The 21,246-nt window shown below is 40.3% G+C and overlaps 1 protein-coding gene across 1 annotated transcript in view; it reads right to left on the bottom strand.

Moving 5' to 3' along the window:
• The window catches only part of ATAD5 (ATPase family AAA domain containing 5), a 46,161-nt gene extending 28,889 nt beyond the window's left edge, over positions 1-17,272 (bottom strand). The window contains exons 1-6 of the mRNA XM_030296400.1: positions 16,946-17,272; positions 10,807-12,701; positions 9,921-10,029; positions 6,457-6,621; positions 4,568-4,694; positions 3,676-3,757 (exon numbers count right to left, since the gene is read on the bottom strand). Of these exons, the coding sequence (XP_030152260.1) occupies positions 3,676-3,757; positions 4,568-4,694; positions 6,457-6,621; positions 9,921-10,029; positions 10,807-12,701; positions 16,946-17,011 (2,444 nt within the window). The 5' untranslated portion in view covers positions 17,012-17,272. The remainder of the gene's footprint in view (positions 1-3,675; positions 3,758-4,567; positions 4,695-6,456; positions 6,622-9,920; positions 10,030-10,806; positions 12,702-16,945) is intronic.
• Between the last annotated feature and the right edge of the window lie 3,974 nt (positions 17,273-21,246).

Genomic DNA, 21,246 nt, shown 5'->3' with positions numbered 1-21,246 from the left:
CTGGTGGGAGTATAAATGGAACAACCACTTGGGAAAGTTCGGCAGATTCTTACAATGATAAACGTACACCTACCCAATGACAGAGAAATTCCACTTCTAGGTATTTACTCAAGAAAAATGAGAACACCGTCTACACATGTAATGGAATGGAATGTTCACAGCAGCCTTATTAATAATAGCCAAATACTGGAAACAACCCAATTGGCCATCAATAAAAGAATGGATACACAAACTGTGGTATATTCATATAAGGAATACTACTCAGTAATAAAAAAGAAAAGACTACTGATAGATTACCTTGGCTAAGAGAAGACAGAGACAAAAGTGAGAGTCCTGTATGATTTCATTTCTACGAAATTCTAGAAAAGGCAAACCAATCTATGTCAACAGAAAACAGATCAGAAATTGTGTGGGATTGAGTTGGGGACATGTATTAATTGCAAAGAGGCAAAAGGAAACTTTCTGGAATGTGGTGAAAATGTTCTCTATTGTGATGATTACACAGATGTGTACGTTTGTTAAACCTCAAACTGTTTACTTCAATTGTATGCATATGATTGCGAGTACATTATACCTGAATAAAGTTGATTTAAAAAAAATTTTTTTTTTACAATTATTTATTTTTGAAAAGCAGAGAAAAGCAGAGAGTGTGAGCGGGGGAGGGGCAGAGAGAGAGGGAGACACAGAATCCGAAGCAGGCTCCAGGCTCTGAGCTGTCATCACAGAGCCCAACGTGGAGCTCGAACCCACGAACCATGAGATCATGATCTGAGCCAAAGTCAGATGCTCAACCAACTGAGCCACCCAGACGCCCCTGAATAAAGTTGATTTAAAAAAAGACAGTGTGTGTATGTGTACTGACCAAAAGCAATTAGATACAAAAGAATACATATAGATAGATAGATAGATAGATAGATAGATAGATACACATTTACATGAAGTTCTGAAGTTTACGTAAAGTTTTAAAACTAACAAAACTAATCCACGGCAATAGAAATCAAACTAATCAATGGTTAAGAATCAGTATAGCGGTAACCTTTTGTTATGGTGGTGGTAGGAATAACAGAAAAAGAGTAACCTTTCAGAATAAAAGAAAGATTGTTAAATCTTGATATAATGTACTTATGAAAACTGTATGCTTAAGAATGGTGCAGTTAGGGGGCGCCTGGGTAGCTCAGTTGGTTAAGCATCCAACTCTTGATTTGGCTCACATCATGATCTCATGGTTTGGGAGTTCAAACCCCACACTGGGCTCTGCATTGACAGCTTGGAGCCTGCTTGGGATTCTCTGTCTCCCCTTTCCTCTCTAAAAAAATAAACATTAAAAAAAAAAAAAATAAGAAGGACACCTGAGTGGCTCAGTCGGGTGAGCGTCTGACTTCGGCTCAGGTCACGATCTCATGGTTCGTGAGTTCAAGCCCTGCGTCAGGCTCTGCGCTGACAGCTCAGAGCCTGGAGCCCGCTTCAGATTCTGTGTCTCCCTCTGTCTGCCCCTCTGCTGCTTGCACTCTCTCGCATTGTCTCAGGGATGAATAAACATTAAAAAAGAAAAAAATAATAAGAATGATGCATTTTTAGGGGCACCTGGGTGGCTCAGGTGGTTGAGTGTCTGACTCTTGATTTAGGCTCAGGCCATGATCTCACAGTGAAACTGAGAACACCACTCCTTACTGAGTATGGAGCCTGGTTGGGATTCTCTCTCTCCTTCTCTCTCTTCCCCTTCCCCGCTCCCTCTCTCTCTCTCAAAATAAATAAATAAACATTAAAAAAAGAGAATGGTGCATTTTACAAATAAACAAAACAGAAACAGACTCATGGACAAAGGAACAAATTGTTGGCTACCAGAGTGGGGAGGGGGAGAGGGTGGAGGCAGGAGAAATAGGGGAAGGGGATTAACAGGTACAAACTTCTACTCACAAAATAATTAAGTCACAGGAATGAAATCTACAGCATAGGGAGTACAGTCAATCAACTGTAGTAACTTTCTGTATAGTGACAAATGGTAACGAGACTTATCATGGGAATCTTTTTGTAATTTATACAAATATCAAATCACTACCATGTATATCTGAAACAGGATACTGTATGTCAATTATACTTCAATCAAAAAAAGATTAATGGGTGCCTGAGTGGCTCAGTCGGTTGAGAGTCTGATTCCTGATTTTGGCTCAGGTCATGATACCAGGGTCATGGGATTGAGCCCTGCATCTGGCTCTGCACTGAGCATGGAGCCTGCTTGGGAGTCTCTCTCAGTCTCTCTCTCTCTCTATCCCTCTGCCCCTCCATCCCTCGAAAAAAAAAAAAAAAAAAGATTTGTGCATCTTAACAATATGTAATTATACCTCAGTAAGAGTGAAACAGGAAAAAATAACCTGAACCCATGATGCCCTAAACCTGGTCTTCCACCATGCCATCCGCTTGCACAGGGATACTAGAACTTGAGTGTCACCTTCACTTTCCTCTCTCCTACCCCTACCCCCTAGATCTAATTAATCATTATGGATTTTGATCTAGCAAACCAATCCAGCAGTCAGAAAAGACCTTCCCGAAATCCAAACATTTATGTGCATATTTTGTGTTTAAAACCCTGTTTCTTATTGCCCTTGGCAAAATGACAAAATTCTCTCACATGGCCTAAAGGTGCTACGTGGGCTGGCATCCACCTCCCCAGCTTAGGCCCACACTCCTCTCACCCAAGCTCTCTGCTCAAGTCACACTAGCATTCTTTCAACCTCTCTCTTCACCATGCTCCTTCGAGCTATAGGGACTCTGCAGATTGCTCCCTCTGGCCAGAACACTGTTCCTCCCCTGGTGAACTCCTGCTCATCCTTCAGTTCAGATGTCATTTCCTCAGCAAAGCCTTTTTTGACCAGACCAAATCCACTTAATATAAACTTAATAAAACTCTGTACCTCTCCTTCTTAGCACAACTGCAATTTTTCACTTGATGGCCCAATTAATGTTTTATCACAGATTGTCTTCCCTCTAGAGTGTAAGCCTCATGAGGACAGGGAAGGTGTCTTGTTTTGTTCCCCCAAATATTCCTAGTATGAAAAACAGTGCCTGGTACATAGCAGGTATTTAAAGATTTCATTTTATTTATTTTTTTGTTTTAAAGTAATCTCTACCCCCAATGTGGGGCTCAAATTCATGACCTTGAGATCAAGAGTCACGTGCTCTACCGACAAAGCCAGCCAGGCACCCTCAGAGCAGGTATTTAAATATATACTGAATAAGTTCATAATCAGCTCTTTGGTGCTTTTGGTTTATTTTTCCACTATTGTATCTAGAGATGGCCACAAAATGTCTCATCTTCAAATTGTGACTGTAGCACTGTCAATATTGCCATCTTTAGAAACGAACTTATTGGGATGCTTGTGTGGCTCAGTTGGTTAAGCATCCAACTCTTGGTTTCAGCTCAGGTCACGATCCCAGGGTCATGAGATCAAGCCCCGCATCTGGCTCTGCACCAAGCATGGAACCTGCTTAAGATTCTCTCTCTCTCCCCCCCTCTGCCCCTCTCCCCAACTCGTGCTCCCTCGTTCTAAAAGTAAATAAATAAACTTATTAAAGGTTCAAATGATAATGTACGTGCTTTCTCATCAAAGTCAAGGAAAAAATACAAAATACATTCCATAAGACATTTCAGCATTTTAGAATTTGTATTAGACTGACCTGTTTTCATCAAAACCAAGAATAGGATCAGCTGTTTTTTGAGCTTTTCTGGTAAGAAATAAAGGAGCAACTTTCACTTTCCCTTAGAAAAATAAATAGTTAGGTTAGTATCAAAGTTTATCATCTCTACTTACCTCCAGATACTTTCCAATTATAGCTCTATCTTCTTAAACTTAAAAAAAATGAACTCTTCTCAACTTTAACAAAACTAACTTTTTTTTAAAACTAACTTTTTAATTAAAAAATTTTCTATATAATCATCTGGTCTCCCAATAGCATTATCAGAATCTCCTGGGAATGTTTTTTTAAACTACAGATTCCCACAATCCCCCTCCAGACATTCTTAGTCAATATGCCTAGGGAAGGACCTAAAGATTTAAGAAAATTTTTAATTTGGGGCGCCTAGGTGGCTCAGTCAGTTGAGCAGCTGACTTCTGCTCAGGTCATGATCTCACAGCTCAGGAGTTCGAGCCCCGCGTTGGGCTCTGTGCTGACAGCTCAGAGCCTGGAGCCTGCTTCCAATTCTGTGTCTCCCTCTCTCTCTGCCCCTCCCCTGCTCATGCTGGTTCTCTCTGTCTCAAAAAAAATAAACATTAAAAAAAAATTTTTTTTTTTAAAGAAAATTTTTAATTTATTCAGAAGATTTTGATTATCAGGTTTGGGAATCTCTACCTTAACTGCAGCTAAATAGAAAGAAATGCAATAACTTGAATACACACAATTACCTTTATAAAACTCTTCACTACATTATAACTTAACTTCTTAAAATAGATATATGTAATATAATTGAACGTTCATATTTTAGAAGACAAGAAATTAAATTAAAATGAGAGCAATATAATTCCTCCAAAGCATTCTAATATTCGTCACAAACATTATCAGATCTCATTACCTGGTACATTTTTAGGATTCTTGTTAAGTTTTTTTCCTAGCACATCATTCAGACACTGAAGATTCTTCTGATTTTTCTCAGGTTGCTTTAAAGAAGTAATATCTGAATCTATTATTATTACAGAGTCCTAAGACAGAATAAGAAAAACATTTTTACAATATGTCAGACAACTGAGGTTTTAAATTTCAAAAGGATTACAGTGCTAGAAGCCAGAGGTAAGAGAATTACATTAGCAGCTCCATCCATCTCTTCATCAGACACTACCTGATTGATACAGAAAACACACGCTATATGTCGTAAATGACAATAGCCTGTGCTATACCATTCAAGTTTACATATCAAAGGGTGGACTTATTATTACCATGGGTTTTCTTTTTTAAAGAAGCAACCAAAAGACTTTACTCCAGACAAAAGAGTCAGTATCACTGAGCTATACAAGTTCTAGCTCTACTCTTTGAGAGCTATACATCCTATAAATGTATTAGATAAAGTCTGATATGCTTTCAGGTGGTCAGTACACATTTACTAAGCATCTACCATGTGTCAGGCAATACAGCATACACAGACAAATGCAACAAGAGTTGGCTTCAAGGTTGTACCAGGGTTTAGGGGACAGAGGGAGAGCTAGTTCAATCATAACACGGTAGGTTGAGAGCAACATTGACTAAAATACAAAAAAACCCACAGAAGTTAAGTACATTTTGGGAAGGAAACTACTTGTCTTGAAGGCACCAACAAAGCTTTCAAGAGGAAGTATCAGAATGTTCGTACCATTATTCCTAATAATCAAAAAGTGGAAACAATCCAAATGTCCGTCAACTGATGAAAGGGTTAAAAAAATGTGGTATAGCCATACAAAGTGGTATTATTTGGCAATAAAAAATAAATGAAATATTGATGCTACAATATGGATGAACACCAAAAACACTATGAGTGAAAGAAACCAGGCACAAAAGGCCATATGTTATATGATACCATTTATATGAAATGTCCAGAATAGGCAAATCTATACAAACAGAAAAGTAGATTAATGGTTGCCTGGAGCTGAGGGAGGGGAGACTGGGAAGTGATAGCTAAGGGAAATAGGAGTTCTTTCTGGGGTAATGAAATATTCTAAAATTGTGGCGATGGAATCACAACTCTGTAAATATATTAAAAGCCAGTGAACTGGGCACTTTAAACAGTGAATTATATCTCTATAATAAGATATAAGTATGTGACTTATATCTCTATAATAAAGCTGGTTTTAAAAAAGAGGAGGCAGGGGTGCCTGGGTGGCTCAGTCAGCTGAGCATTGGACTTTCGGCTCAGGTCACGAACTCATGGTTCTTGAGTTCAAGCCGTGCATCGTGCTCACTGCTGTCAGCGCAGAGCCTGCTTCAACTCCTCTGTCCCCACACCCCCCACCTTTGCCCCTTCCCCACTTGCACTCTCTCAAAAATAAACATACATACATACATACATACATACATAAGAAAAGAGGGTAGCATTCAGCAGGACTTAATGTATGAGTAGGAATTCCTCAGGTAGCAAAGAGTATTTGGTATATGCATTTCAAGCTGAGACTACAAAGTGGAAATAAAAGTTGCACCATTTGGGGAGAAAGGAATAATTCAGTGTGACTAGAGTAAAAAGTGTGTATATGAGGAAGGAGGAAAGGGAAGAGCTAATTCAGCCTATGAAGGATCTCAAATGACATGATGAGGATGCAGACTGTATGCTTTTGCAAAAGGAGCCAAGAGCTTTTAAAACAGAAATGCAAATGATATTCTTTTCACAACCTCAGGGGTATCTTACAATTCTACCTATAACTTTATATGGCTTCCTCCTCCTTCTCCAAGCAGCAGAATAGGACAGAACTCACACCGATAAATATTTCTAATACTTACTGCTGTTTCTGACAATTCCTTCCTTTCAGCAAGCGTCTGATGTCTACATGAACGTCTTAAGGGCGTCACTATTTCTTCAGTAGTTTTTGACCTACTAATGTGTAAAGCTTTTGCTTTTTCAATCAATTGTTTTGCTTTTGATACACTTTTTGAAGCACTGCTTGCCTAAACAAAAATTTGAAAAACTTAGATCAGTGGCAAACATTTTATATTTAATAATAGAAAGAAATTATAAAAGGCAAAACTTTGGAAACAGTAGAAAGGTTAGTGGTTGCCAGGAGTTAGGTGGGGAAGGAGGGATGAACAGGCAGAGCATAGAGGATTTTTAAGCCAGTGATACGACACTATATGTATGATACTAGAATGATGGATACATGTCATTATACATTTATCTAAACTCACAGAATGTATAACACCAAGAGTGAACCTTAATGTAAACTCGGGACTCTGGGTGATAATGATCTGTCAATGCAGGTTCATCAATTGTTAAAAAATGTACTATTCTGGTATTGATAATATGGGAGGCTATGCATGTGTGGGTACAGGGAGTATATGGGAAATCTCTGTATCTTCCACTCAGTTATGCTGTGAACCTAAAACTGTTGTAAAAAATAAAACCCAGGGGTGCCTGGGTGGCTCAGTTGGTTAGGCATCCGACTGTTGATTGCGGCTCAGGTCATGATCTCATGGTTTGTGAGATGGAGCCCCATGTCAGGCCCCACGCTGACAGCATGGGGCCTACTTGGGATTTTCTCTCTCCCCCTCTCTCTGCCCCTCCCCAGCTCACTCACTCGCTCTCAAACATTTAATTAATAAATAGTAAAATCCATTAAACATATATAAAACTATAATCATAAATCGTATTAAAAAAGACAAAGAAATAGTTACTTAAATCTTACCAAGGAAATTAGTGTGTCTAGTGTAATTAACATGTTTAATGTAATGTGTCTACCTTTATTTTTAACTAGAAATTTATTCAGATAAATATAATTACGTTCATGAAAAACACCCAGAGAGATGTCTATATTAGATGTCTGTATGGATTAGAATTGTTGGTTATTTCCCCACCATCTTCATGGCATCTGTTTGACTTTAGTCACCTTTAGGGTGAATCCACTAGAGAGAGGCTGAAAAGGCATTAAGTATGGAAAAGAGCACTAGATAAGAAGTCTGGCCTTTAGGCCTGACTTTGCCATTGATGTACGAAGTGATCCTGTGCATTTAAATATTACCTTCCAGACAATGTGCTTTCCACATTGAGTTCTACGGGTTTTTATGTTTAAAGACATCCAACAAGCAAGGTGCACAACAGTTTACATTATATGATCCCTTTTAAAAGTCACATATACCTATATAATCATAGGAAAAAGTCTAGAAGGGCATTAATAGTTTTAATGTAACTATTAAAGTGGGTTACCCTTTGAGGAGCCTGGGTGGCTCAGTCGGCTGAGCGTCCGACTTCCACTCAGGTCATGATCTCACAGTTCGTGGGTTGGAGCCCTGCGGCAGACTCTGTGCTGGCGGCAGGGAGCCTGCTTTGGATTCTCTGTCTCCCTCTCCCTCTGCCCCTCCCCTGCTCACGCTGTTTCTGTCTCTCCCTCTCTCTCAAAAATAAATGTTAAAAAAAATTTTTTTAAGTGTGTTACCCCTAGAGAGTAGATAATAACTTTTCACTTTTAATTTTATATACTTCTGTTTTTAAACAAATGTTTGCTTTTTTTTAAAACCTTCAAAATGTTTTTAAAAAACTATTGAAAAGCATAGGCATGGATATTCAAAATATATGTAAGAAGGTTAGGAAAACAAAGATTCTGTATAGTAGAATCTTCTTCTATAGTAGAATCTTCTGTATAGTAGAGTGATAGATTTCTGTTGTTCTGCTAGCAAAATTTTTGGCAGGCTGATGAACCTTATTAAGTTCGTATTCAAAATAATCCACCTAAATTTAAATGGATAACTCAATTACTAAAATAAACTGTTACACAAAAAGATATGTTTTAGTGAATGTGAAAAAAGCATACACATACACATTTTGGCAAGTAATTCTGCCGTTACTTGAAATTAGTTTTTTTTTTTTTTAATAGTTTTTTTTTTCTTTCCTGATAAAAGTTCTTAAAGGTTCATGTTTATAGGGCTGCCTGGGGGGAATCAGTCGGTTAAGTGTCTGACTCTTGATTTTGGCTCAGGCCATGATCTTGTGGTCATGGGATCGAGCCTCGTGTCCAGGCTCTGAGCTGAACGTGGTGTCATGTCTGTTTAAGATTCTCCCTCCACCCCTCTCCCCTGCTCGTGCTCTCTTGCTATTAAAAAAACTAAAATAATTTTTTAAAGTTCATGTTTATACAGAAAACAGAAAAATAAAGTTAAAACCATCAATAATCCTATCACCTCAAAAACAGTCATATCCACCCATCCTCCCAGCCTTACTTGGTTACCCCTGACAACACCAGGAACTTCATTGCTGATGGCACCCTACTTTCTCCCTGTTTGTCAGCCTCTAGTCCCAGCTACCCAGCTTGGCTTCCACTGCACGTCACTTCATCCACTCTGAAAAATGTTCTCACCTCCTTTGGCTCCACTGTCCTTCAAAACAGGGATAAATATTTACTTTATGACATTAATGATGAGTACTAAGCATAGTGCCTGGAATGTGATAAGCAGTCAAAAAAAATGACAGCTGTTAAATAACAATGAAAGAGATAACAACTTTCTGTAGCAGTGCCATTCACCTAAGGACTATATCAGAATCACCTTATGGGCATTGTGAACCCACACATACCTGTGCCTACACCCTGGAGAGAATCCAATTCTCTCAAGGTGTGGATACGCAGATTATTTTTAAAAGCAGCTGAATTATTCTTATATATCCTACCTTTCCCTTTAGGGTAAAGGTTTTCAACCAGGGGGGGGGGGGGTGACGTGCGATTCTTTTTTTTCCTTCCCAGGGATATTTCCAATGTGTGGAGACATTTTTAGTTGTCATAACCAGGGGAGCTGGACAGCGACTCATATGTCATGGGTAGAGGCCTAAGTTATTGCTAAACATCCTACAATGCACGAGTCCCCTATAACAAATGAATTATCCAGCCCAAAATATCAATAGTACAAGGGTTTTTGGACCTGTCCCAGAGTTACAGACTCTACTTTTTAGCCTCTGATCTATAGAAATAAACCAAAAATTGAATCATACCTATAAGCAGCCTTAAGGAAAATGACTAACATGTAACTCTTACCAAGAAAAGTTTTTCTAAGCAAATTATACTGTCCTTATCAATTGCTTTCATCTCACAATAAGATATGTTGACCACTTAAAAAACTAACTAGAGAAACAGAAAAATAGTGAGTAATAACATATGCTATAGTTAATATAACCAATCTATAAAATATGTGAATATTCTTTTGGCACGTTACTTCTAATAGTAGCTGTTGTTTTAGGAAATGGAATACCCGAATATTCCAATTACCTTTCTAGTCTGAGAAGTAAAATCTCCATCAGTTGCTTCATATTTTTCACATCTTTTTTTAGATTTCTTCTTAGATTTTTTGGGAGTACTAATTCTGGTGAATTTCATTCTGGGAATAAAAAAGATATTCAGAAGCGTTTTATGATTATGCGTAAGAGTTTTAATTAAATATAGAAAAGAACCACCTAGGGCTTCAATTTCTGGACAGTTCTTAAAAACAAAAATACCCCCTACATTAGTTTCAAACTACTGATCAAAAGTAAGCCAAACTCAAACTCTTAAAAAATATAAAATGTTTCCTTTTAGAAATCGTAAAATTACCTCTTAAGATCACTCTTTCATTGACCAAAACCAGCATGCAAGTATATACCTCATACGATATGGCTCAGTTTCCCAAGAAATAAAGCTCTGACTTATTTTTAATCTCATGTTTATTAGATGCAGAGAATTCAGAGATTAGCAACTATGATGAGTAAAAGTTAGAACTCATCTAAAATACATCTAGGAGGCACCTGGGTGGCTCAGTGAGTTAAGCTTCTGACTTCAGCTCACGTCATCATTTCATGGTTTGTGAGTTTGAGACCCACATGGGGCTCTCTGCTGTCAGGGCAGACCTGCTTGGGATCCTATGTCTCCCCACCCCCGCTCCACTCCGCCCCTCTCCCCCTTAAAAACAAACATTAAAAAAATAAATAAAATATATCTATAATTCTTCTGAAATCATGCCTGACCTTAAATTAAATGTGAAAAATAAGCATTTTTGAAACTGTGCCTTATAAACCAGGTATTCTAGAAAAAAATGATACTCTCCAATGCTTCAAGCATTTTCCTTCCCAACTAATATATGGAGAACACTTAGAACTTCAGAATAGAAACAAAACTTTACCTAATAGGGCTCTCTGAGTCAGAAGAGACTGTTATTAATTCTGCCGTATATAAGCTATGCTTCTCTGGTAAGGTGGCTGCTTTTGGAGTGGAAGCCTTTATTGGACTATCATCTTCAGAATCAGTACTTCTAATGACCATTGTGGTAGGGGTGCTGCTGGTTCTTACAGATCTTCTGCTTGACCTGGGTGTGGAAACATTTTCCAGACTGTCTTCGGTTTCGGTTTTACAATGTATGACCTTATCATTAATGGGTACGCTGGTTTTTCTTGAAGACTTCTTGTTATACGGAGAGGAAATCTTTAGAGGGTCTTCCCCAACAAGATTTTCACTGCTAAATAATGTGTTTTTGAAAACTTCCGTTTTCTTTTGTCTTAAACTCCTTCTAAGCCTATTTTGACTCTGTTTACCCTTAAAGGAAAAAGTTGTTCCTTTCTTTTGAGTACTTCCCTGTCTACTTTCACCTGGAGTAGCACCAGTATCTAACATCTTCTTGCCCTTTTTCTTCAGCTTTTTACTTTTCTCTTTAGGAAAAGTTCCTTTGTCAGTATGTGACTGTGAATTGCCATAATTTGAAATCATTTGAATATCAGCATTGTCCATGATTTTTTTAGAATTACCGTCTCTTCCTTCATCATTCAAAGATTTTTCATTGAGCTCTTTCTGCTTATCGGAAGACTTTCGCACTCCATTTTTAAGCGCATCCGATGCTGGCTGCCTAAACGCTTTCATAAACTGTTGTCTTTCTTCTAGAGTGCATTTCGGCTTTGAGGCTTCGGAACTTCCAGCTTCCAGCACTGCCAACTCTAATTCTTCCTCCTGTATGACAACGTTCGATTTTCTTTTCTGAACAGTCTGTTCATTCTCAGGATCCGACAGGCTATTTTCTGTTTCCAACTGCTTTTGTTTCAAGAAAATTGAGGGTATTTTCCGGGTCTTTTTGGGGGGAATAGGATGAACCTGTGCAAGAACGGTAACTGTCTTGGAGCGTATGTGTTGGGAAGTGTCACAGGTTTCTGGGTCACTCACACTACCGCTTTTGATTATATCTTCAACAGTTTCAGAAGGAATACAAATCGCCACTGTAGAGTCTGGTAGGTCTACTTTATTTTCCTTGTGACTTTTCAAAAATTCCTCGTAGGAGACAGTTATTGTCCTATCCTTTAAGCAGGCTGGTTTAGCTATATCACCCCTAGAGTCTGCACAGTCTGCAGGACTGTCCATCTCATCAGCTAGGGAAGGCACTCTCTCCTTCCTGTCTTTACCATCTTTTTGAAGGAGACTTATTTCTTCTGCCAATGGTAAGCTTTCAGACAGATCTATTATATCTCTGTGCTTCCTTTTCCTCATTTTTTTGCAATCATTTTTTGTGATTCCTTGCTTAGGATTTACTCTCTTGGAGCTTTTTATGGAGGTCCTAGTGCTTGACTGTTTTTTGATATCTTGAATACTTTCTGCAAGTACCTCTATACGTTTCTTGCAGAGTGAAACAGAAGTACTACTTTCCACAAAATCATTATTTAGACCGGAGTCTTCTTTGCTATCGTCACTGTTAATTTCAATTGGAGATTCATTTTCAGCTTTAATATTATTTAGTCGATGAGATAAATTAACTCTCTTTCCTCTCTTCTTGAACTCTATATGTGAGAACACTCCCAATGGTGTTTTACAGTCTTTGCCACTGTCAGCAGGCAACGGTGGCAATGATTTTATCTTGCACTCTTTTGCTGATTGTATCTTCTCATTTGTGGGGGACGTCTTTCTAAAATAATTCAGAATATTACTGGATTTGGGTGGAGAGAACACACTGTCTCCAGTCTTCCCTGTTGGTGATAAATATTTTGTAATTGTTTTGCAGGAAGATCTGTCATCATCTTTCCTTCGCTTTTTGCACGCCTATCAATTTAAAAGAAAAAGAAAGCACTTACGTCAAGCAAGATAATACAAAACATAAATTTTAAACATGGATCTAATATTTTACCTAATTGGATAAAAAAAGGAAGGCTCCCTTAGGTAACAAACATGATATATACTAGAAAAAAGAGGGGTGTCTGAGTGCCTCAGTCAGTTAAGCAAATGACTTGAGCTCAGGTCATGATCTCACGGTTCGGGAGGTGACAGCTCCGAGCCAGGAGCCTGTTTCAGATTCTGTGTCTCCCTCTCTCTCTGCCCCTCCCCCATTCCCATTCTCTCCCTCTGTCTCTCAAAAATAAACAAACAGGGGCGCCTGGGTGGCGCAGTCGGTTAAGCGTCCGACTTCAGCCAGGTCACGATCTCGCGGTCCGGGAGTTCGAGCCCCGCGTCAGGCTCTGGGCTGATGGCTCAGAGCCTGGAACCTGTTTCCGATTCTGTGTCTCCCTCTCTCTCTGCCCCTCCCCCGTTCATGCTCTGTCTCTCTCTGTCCCAAAAATAAATAAACGTTGAAAAAAAAAATTAAAAAAAAAAATAAATAAACAAAAAAATGTTTTAAAGCAAAAAGAGCTTTAAAATTAAACCTACATTCAAATCTCAATGTTACATCACAAGTCATACACTTATAATTTGTGTATTTTACTTTATATATATTATACTTGAAAAAAAAGTTTCAAGGCCACTATACTTATGTACAAATGTGTTAATTTCTATTGGTCTCTGTTTACAACCTTTGAATACTAGCACCTACCCCACAAAATTTGTAATGAACACCATACATGAAAATATATGAAGTCTGCATGGTAGAACCTCTACAAATATTAACTCCATTCCCTTTTCATTTTTTTAGTTAAAAACAAATTATCCTATCTCTAAGAAACACGCACACAGTGAACAAACCTAGCATCCCAAAATTCACTAATCAAGTAAAAATTTCGAAGGACACTTACCACAAATAAAATTTTCCAATGTTTTAATGTGATTTATTTATTTATTTATTTATTTACTTACTTACTTACTTACTTTTGAGAGAGAGAGAGAGAGAGAGGGAGGGACCGCCCATGCACACACACTCTCAAAAAATAAACAAGGGGCACCTGGGTGGCTCAGTCGGTTAAATGTCCGACTTCGGCTCAAGTCATGATCTCGCGGTCCGTGAGTTCGAGCCCCGCGTCAAGGCTCTGTGCTGACAGCTCAGAGCCTGGAGCCTGTTTCAGATTCTGTGTCTCCCTCTCTCTCTGCCCCTCCCCCGTTCATGCTCTGTCTCTCTCTGTCTCAAAAATAAATAAACGTTAAAAAAATTAAAAAATAAAAAATAAATAAATAAACTTAAAAAAAAATCTTGGGGCATCTGGGTGGCTTAGTCAGTTAAGCATCCAACTTGGGTTCAGGTCATGATCTCACTGTTTGTGGATTCGAGCCTTGCATTGGGCTCTGTGCTGACAGCTCAGAGCCTGGAGCCTGCTTCAGATTCTGTGTCTTCCTCTCTCTCTCTGTCCCTCCCCACCCCCCTTGCAAAAATAAACATTAAAAACAAATTAATTTATCAAATAAAATCTTAAAAAATTAAGTAATGAATGGGGAATTATACTTCTAGAAAATTAAAAGGTATCATAAAGCAGGGGCGCCTGGATGGCTCAGTCGGTTGATCTCACACTTCATGGGTTCCAGCCCCACATCAGGCTCTGTGCCAACAGCTCAGAGCCTAGATCCTGCTTCGAATTCTGTGTCTCCTTCTCTCTCTGCTCCTCCCCTGCTTGTGCTCTCTCTCTCTCTCAAAAATAAATTAACATTAAGGGGGAAAAAAAAGGTATCACAAAGCTATCATCATTGAAAGCATTAAAAGCTAGGGGCACCTGGCTGGTTCAGTCAGTGGAGCATGCAACTTTTGCTCTTGGGGTTGTGAGCTTGAGCCCCACATTTGGTGTAGAGATTACTAAAAAAAAAAAAAAAGAAAGAAAGAAAGAAAGAAAGAAAGAAAGAAAGAAAGAAAGACAGAAAATAAAGGCAGGGGGGAGCCTGGGCGGCTCAATCGGTTAAGCATCTGACTCCTGATTTTGGCTCAAGTCAGGATCTCTTGGTCTGTGTGGCCGAGTCCCACACCAGGCTCTGCGCTGACAGTGTGGAGCCTGCTTGGGATTCTCTCTCTCTCCCCCTCCCTCTCTGCCCCTCCCCTCCTTGAGCCTGCTCTTTCTCTGTCTCAAAATAAGTAAATAAACATTAAAAAAAAAAAAAAAAAGAGGAAGAAGAAGAAGAGAGGCACCTGGGTGGCTCAGTCGGTTGACCGTCCGATATCGGCTCAGGTCATGATCTCATGGTTTGTGAGTTCAAGCCCCAAGACAGGCTCTGTGCTGACAGCTCAGAGCCTGGAGCCTGCTTCCGATTCTGTGTCTCCCTCTCTCTGCCCCTCCCCTACTCGCGCGCTCTCTCTCAAAAAATTTATAAAAATTTTTTAGGGGCACCTGGGTGGCTCAGTCGATTAAGCGTCTGACTTTGGCTCAAGTTATAATCGCTCACTTTGTAAGTTTGGGCCCAGAGTCGGGCTCTGTGCTGACAGCTCAGAGCCTGGATCTGCTTCAGATTCTGTCTCCCTCTGTCTCTGCCCCTTCCCCACTAGAATTCTATCTCTCAAAAATAAACTTAGAAAAATCTTTTTTTATTTTTTTTTAAATAAAAAAGAAAACCAGAAAAAGAAATAAGTATATATTTAAGAACTTGGGGGCGCCTGGGTGGCGCAGTCGGTTAAGCGTCCGACTTCAGCCAGGTCACGATCTCGCGGTCCGTGAGTTCGAGCCCCGAGTCAGGCTCTGGGCGGATGGCTCGGAGCCTGGAGCCTGTTTCCGATTCTGTGTCTCCCTCTCTCTCTGACCCTCCCCCATTCACGCTCTGTCTCTCTCTGTCCCAAAAATAAAAAAAAAAATAAAAAAAAAAAAAAAGAACTTGGTACACGAGAACAGTAGTATTCAAGCTAGTGAGCAAAGAAGTACTTAATAAATGGTATTGGGACAAATTTCTAACCATTTGGATGACTACGAGGCAAAATAAATTACAGATGAAAATTTTGTATGTTAAAATGAGATGGTAAATGCATTAGGAGAAAATGCTAATGAGTTATCAGTATTAGTATATTACCATGAGATCGTATCAAAGGCACTATGCCATAGGCTCTGGAGTCAGGCAGATCTAAGTTCAAGTGCTGGCTCTGGTATCTACTAGCATGGGACCTTAAGCATATTACTTTTAACTTTCTAATTATACAGGCAATGATACCTCAGCACAAGGTTGATATTAAGCAAAATAATGTGTACAAGGCCCTCACCCTTGCAATACTAAACAATAAGTATCATTGCTATGAAATAGGCTAAGCAGGGCACCAAAAGCAGAAACTGTAATGAAAAGGTTGATAAACCGACCACACAAAAATCAAGAACTGTCTCATTCAAGTACCAAAAGTCCTTCTTCACATCGGAGAAAGCTGAGCAACTCCCTTGATTTAGCAGACAAATATCAGCGTAACAGCTACCAGCAAGTAGACAAAAGTTATTCAATTCCAAAAAATAAGGGAGAGTCCTAGTTAAATAAGCATACATCTTGGCGCACTTCAAGGACACCAGTGTGCCTATTTCAGAACGCTAGCTTGAGATGCTACTCCAATACTTCATGGCATTAGAGTATCTATATAACGACTGCTTACTGCATTTCACTGAAATTTGGTGAATACGTAAGAATAACAGCATTCCACGCTGGGACTCCTAACTGCAGTTATCTTAAGCTCTGGAACCATGAGAAACCGATTTTTTTAAAAAATTACTTTGACTCCCGTAATGGCAATCTAAGCAGTCATCCTCCAATAGGTAAATGGATACACTACTGGAACTTAAAGATTCTTTCCAACGCTAAAGTTCTGATTCCTTACCATGAACCCAGACTTGATCCTGGGATCCTCTGCGACATTTCACAAGTCCAAAACATCAAGTTCCACCAACATCTCAGGACCTGGGGACCGGTCGAGGTATCTTTTAAATCCTGACTTTCCTGGCCCCGCAATCATCTCACAATCTCGATGTTTGTCAGTACCTATCACGACTTTAGGAAACGACACACTCCAGCAATTGTTGCACACAATGTCACTGCTATGGGGCCTCACCAGGTCCCTCCTCTCCCCTCCCGGATCCAAAGTTGGGATCACCTTTCACCCACCTCCTACAGACGGAGATTCTCTAGCTCACCTCAATCTCGTAGTCCTTCACCGGAGGGGGAGCAGCCGCCGCCGCCATGGCCAGGACCCCCACCATGCTCCCTGCTTCCCGGAATGCCGGCTCCTAGGGCGTTGAGCGGCCGGGCCCCGCCAGCCTAAAGGCCATGGAGGCGGCCGGCCCCCGAAGAGGCAGCAGCCGGGCTGTGGGGTCCGTCCCGGACTCCCCCCGCGCCCACCCGCCCGGAGCGGTAGCGGAGGCTGGGCCCAGCTCAGCCGAGTCGAACGCGGGAAGGGGCGGTAAGAAAGCGCGGGCAGCGAGGACCCCGGGGCGCGGCCGGTGAGCGCAGGGGGCCCTCGACACAGGCGCCCCCAGGCTAAGCGCCCGGGACCGCGACCCCGGCCGGGAAAGCAGGCCGAACGCAGACCCGACCCGCGGGCTTCGGAGGGAATTCTTGTCAATTGGGTTTTCGCGCCGTCTGGAGCGCATGGGGCGGAGCTTAGGATTGCTTCTAGAGGCTGTGCGGACGGTAAGCAGAGAGGGCCAAAATACTTCTCGGACGAAACTGAAGGAGGCGGGATTGGTTTTACCAAGGGATTTCAGACTAGCGGGGCTTCTCCCGCCCAGTTTCACGGATGAGGACGTGAGTTGACTAAAGTCCGTCGGTGACAGAATTAAAACTGTAGACTTTTGATGCCCTAGGCTAGCCCCTTGTAAAAAGTGGAAATTCAAGGGCGCCTGGGTGGCTCAGTGGGTTAAACGTCTGATTTCCTCTCTGGTCATGATCTCTGTGTTGGTGTGTTCGAGCCCCACATCGGGTTCTGTGCTGACAGCTCAGACCCTGGAGCCTGCTTGGGATTCTGTGTCTCCCTATGTCTCTGCCCCTCCCCCGCTCACGCTCTGCTCTCTCTGTCCCTCAAAAATGAATAAATGTTAAAAATAAATAAAAGTGGAAATTCAAGGGGCGCCTGGGAGGCTCAATCAGTTAAGCGACCCACTGGATTTCAGCTAAGGTCATGGTCTTGGAGTCCATGGGTTCCAACCCCGCTTCTGGCTCTGCGCTGTCAGCTCTGAGCCTACTTGGGATTCTCCGTCTCCCTCTCTCTCTCTCTGCCCCTCCCCTGCTGGTGCGCTCTCAGGAAATAAATAAATAAATAAATAAATAAACAAACAAACAAATATTTTTAAAAATCTTAAAGAAAATTCTGTCTCTTCCCCTCCCCTTTCTCTCAAATTAAAAAAAAATAAAGTGGAAATTCAAAAAATACAGAAAAGGAAATAATTGATTACATTCCACCCCCATGGAATAAAATGTTATTTTGGCAAGCGTCTTACCTCGAAATATACACACAGGATCCGAGATTTTGACTTTTTCCCCTAAACTGAGCAAAAGAGGGCATTGTTTCCCACGGATTTCTTCCTCCCTGGCAGCCAGGAGCCCAACATCATGGCCTCAGCTGGTTGGAGTGCATACCAGTTGTTCCAGGGGTTTGCTCGTTTGTAGTGATGATAATCTCATACTTCATTTGCATTCTTTTCACGGATTTGTTTAGCTTTGACTTTTTTTTCACATGAGTTTATTGTTGCAGTGATATAGACATAGAGTATGTTTATTTTGTTTGAGTGCATACTTTTAACTGCATGGTGTGTAAGAACTGAGTAGGTCAGGTAAAAGGATATGCCAAATAATAACGGGAAGCCACCTTGTTGCACCTGGCTATGCAAACTGATTTTAACTACGGATGTAACTGTGTCCATCTCGATACCATAAAGATGGTATTGCTATTGTTTTCACAACATAAAGGGTGCAAATTTCTCCAATGAAATTGGAGGTAATTATTTTTTTCTTTTAAAACTGTTAGCCAAGGGGCGCCTGGGTGGCTCAATCAGCTGATCATCCGACTTCAGCTCAGGTCATGATCTCATGGTTCATAAGTTCCAGCCCTGCATCAGGCTCTATGAGGACAACCCAGAGCCTGGAGCCTGCCTCAGATTCTGTGTCCCCCTCTCTCTCTGCCCCTCCTTGCTCTCTCACTGTGTCTCTCTCTTTCTCTCTCTCTCTCTCAAAAATAAAAAAAGACTAAAAATTTTTTTAAATAAAAAAATAAAACTGTTAGCCCAGAATAAGGTTTTTCTAAAATAAATACTGTTTTGTTGATCTGGTTTGTTTTTTTTTTTTTTTCCCCTCACTGTAGAGTAAGAACACTGACCAAGGAGAAGGAGAAGGAAGAGGAGGGGGGAGGAGAAACAAATGAGAAAATTACAGAGAAAACTGAAAGTCTCCTTGACTTCTATTCCCAAATTCAATCTCCACCTCTTGGCCCAGTGGTAGTCATTATTACCTGTTTGGTGGGTAGCACTGCACACTTTTTATATTTGTATGCATATCCATAGAAAATGCTTTACTATTGTTTTTATTTACATAAACAGTAATACTGTAAATATCACTCAGCAATCTGCTTTTTTCATTCATCATTGTTTTCAAGAGCTATCCATGATACATGTAGATCTGATTCACTCCCTTTCATTCTTGAGTATTCTGTCCAATTATACACATTTTATTTATCCATTCCCTTAGTGATGAACATTTGTCACCAGTTTTCTGTCTCAGTGAGTCAGTGAACACTCTTGTCTATGTCTCCTTGAACATGTGTAATGTTTCTCTAGAAGACACATCTAGAAGTGGAATTTCGAGGTTATATGCTATATATCTCCATGACTATTCTTCTAAATTTCTAAGTATTTAAACTGCATTGTTTTGTTAAGCATTTGCACTGAGTTCATTTTGAGATATGTAGTTCTTCTTAAGGAGCTCATGGCATTTATACATTTTAAATTAAATAAGCTCTAACGTTTGCATAGCAATTAAGTATTTACAATGTGCTCATGTGGTTTTTTATCATCTTCCCCATCTAGCTAACTGCTACTTTTAAGAATTATTATTAACCCTTATATTTATCAAAAGTAATGCCTGTGCTTGGTTAAGAAATGTCAGAGAGCATTATAAAACTTACTATCAAAAAAGAGCTAATTTCTTTCTTTCTTTTCTTTTTTGAAAGTTTACTTATTTACTTTGAGCGTGCTCAGGGGAGGGGCAGAGAGAATCCCAAGCAAGCTCTGTGCTGTCAGCAGCACAGAGCCCCATGTGGGGTTCAATCTCATAAAGCATGAGATCATGACCTTAGCCAAAACCAAGAGCTGCACATTTAACTGAGCGAGCCACCCCTCTTTTTTTTTTTAACGTTTATTTATTCTTGAGAACATGAGCTGGGGAGGGGCAGAGGGAGAGGGAGACATGGAATCCAAAGCAGGTTCCAGGCTCTGAGCTATCAGCACAGAACCTGACACAGGACTCGAACCCATGAACCTGAGATCATGACCTGAGCTGAAGTCGGAGGCTTAACCAACTGAGACACCCAGGCACCCCTCCCCCTTTTCTTTTTAAGTGGACTCTATGACTAATGTGGGGCTTGAACTCACCACCCTGAGATTAAGAGTCACATGATCTACTGACTGAGCCAGCCTAAGAAAGAGCTGATTTCCATTTCATACCCTGGTGTAATTTCCCAAGGGCAGCCACTTTCAAAAGTCTTCTAGCACTATAAATATCTCATTTTTATTTTTTAAATATTTTTTAATGTTTTATTTATTTTTTTGGAAGAGAGAACATAAGCAGAGAAGGGACTGAGAGAGAGAGAGAGAGAGAGAGAGAGGGAGAGAGAGAGGGACAGAGGATCCGAAGTGGGCTTTGTGCTAACAGGCTGACAGCTGTGAACCAGATGTGGGGCTTGAACTCACCAACCTCGAGATCATGACCTGAGGTAAAGTCAGTCGCTCAACCAACTGAGCCACCCAGGTGCCCCTAGATATCTCCTTATTTTTAAATACAGCAATATGCTTATACAGATATTTCTTGATTTAACTATTTTATTTTATTTCATTTCATTTATTTTTATTTTTTTGTTAATTTTTTTAAATGTTTATTTATTTTTGAGAGAGAGAGAAAGAGAGAGAGAGAGCACAAGCAGGGGAGGGGCAGAGAGAGAGGGAGACACAGAATCCCAAGCAGGCTCCAGGCTCTGAGCTGGCAGCACAGAGCCTGACATGGGGCTTGAACTCACGAATGGTGAGATAGTGACCTGAGCTGAAGTCGGACGTCCAAGCGACTGAGCCACGCAGGCGCCCCTTGATTTAACAATTTTAAACAGTATTCATTAATGTCCTTTTTTTCTGGTTAAAGATTTAATTCTCATGTACCACTACCCTCCAATATAGTTTTTATTTTAAATTTTTATTTAACTTCTAGTCAGTTAACATACAGTGCAATATTGGTT

This window comes from Lynx canadensis, chromosome E1 (assembly GCF_007474595.2).
Source record: "Lynx canadensis isolate LIC74 chromosome E1, mLynCan4.pri.v2, whole genome shotgun sequence".
Lineage (NCBI taxonomy): Eukaryota > Metazoa > Chordata > Mammalia > Carnivora > Felidae > Lynx > Lynx canadensis.
Note: the sequence above shows the minus strand (reverse complement) of the source record. Positions and strands in the feature narration are given on the sequence as shown.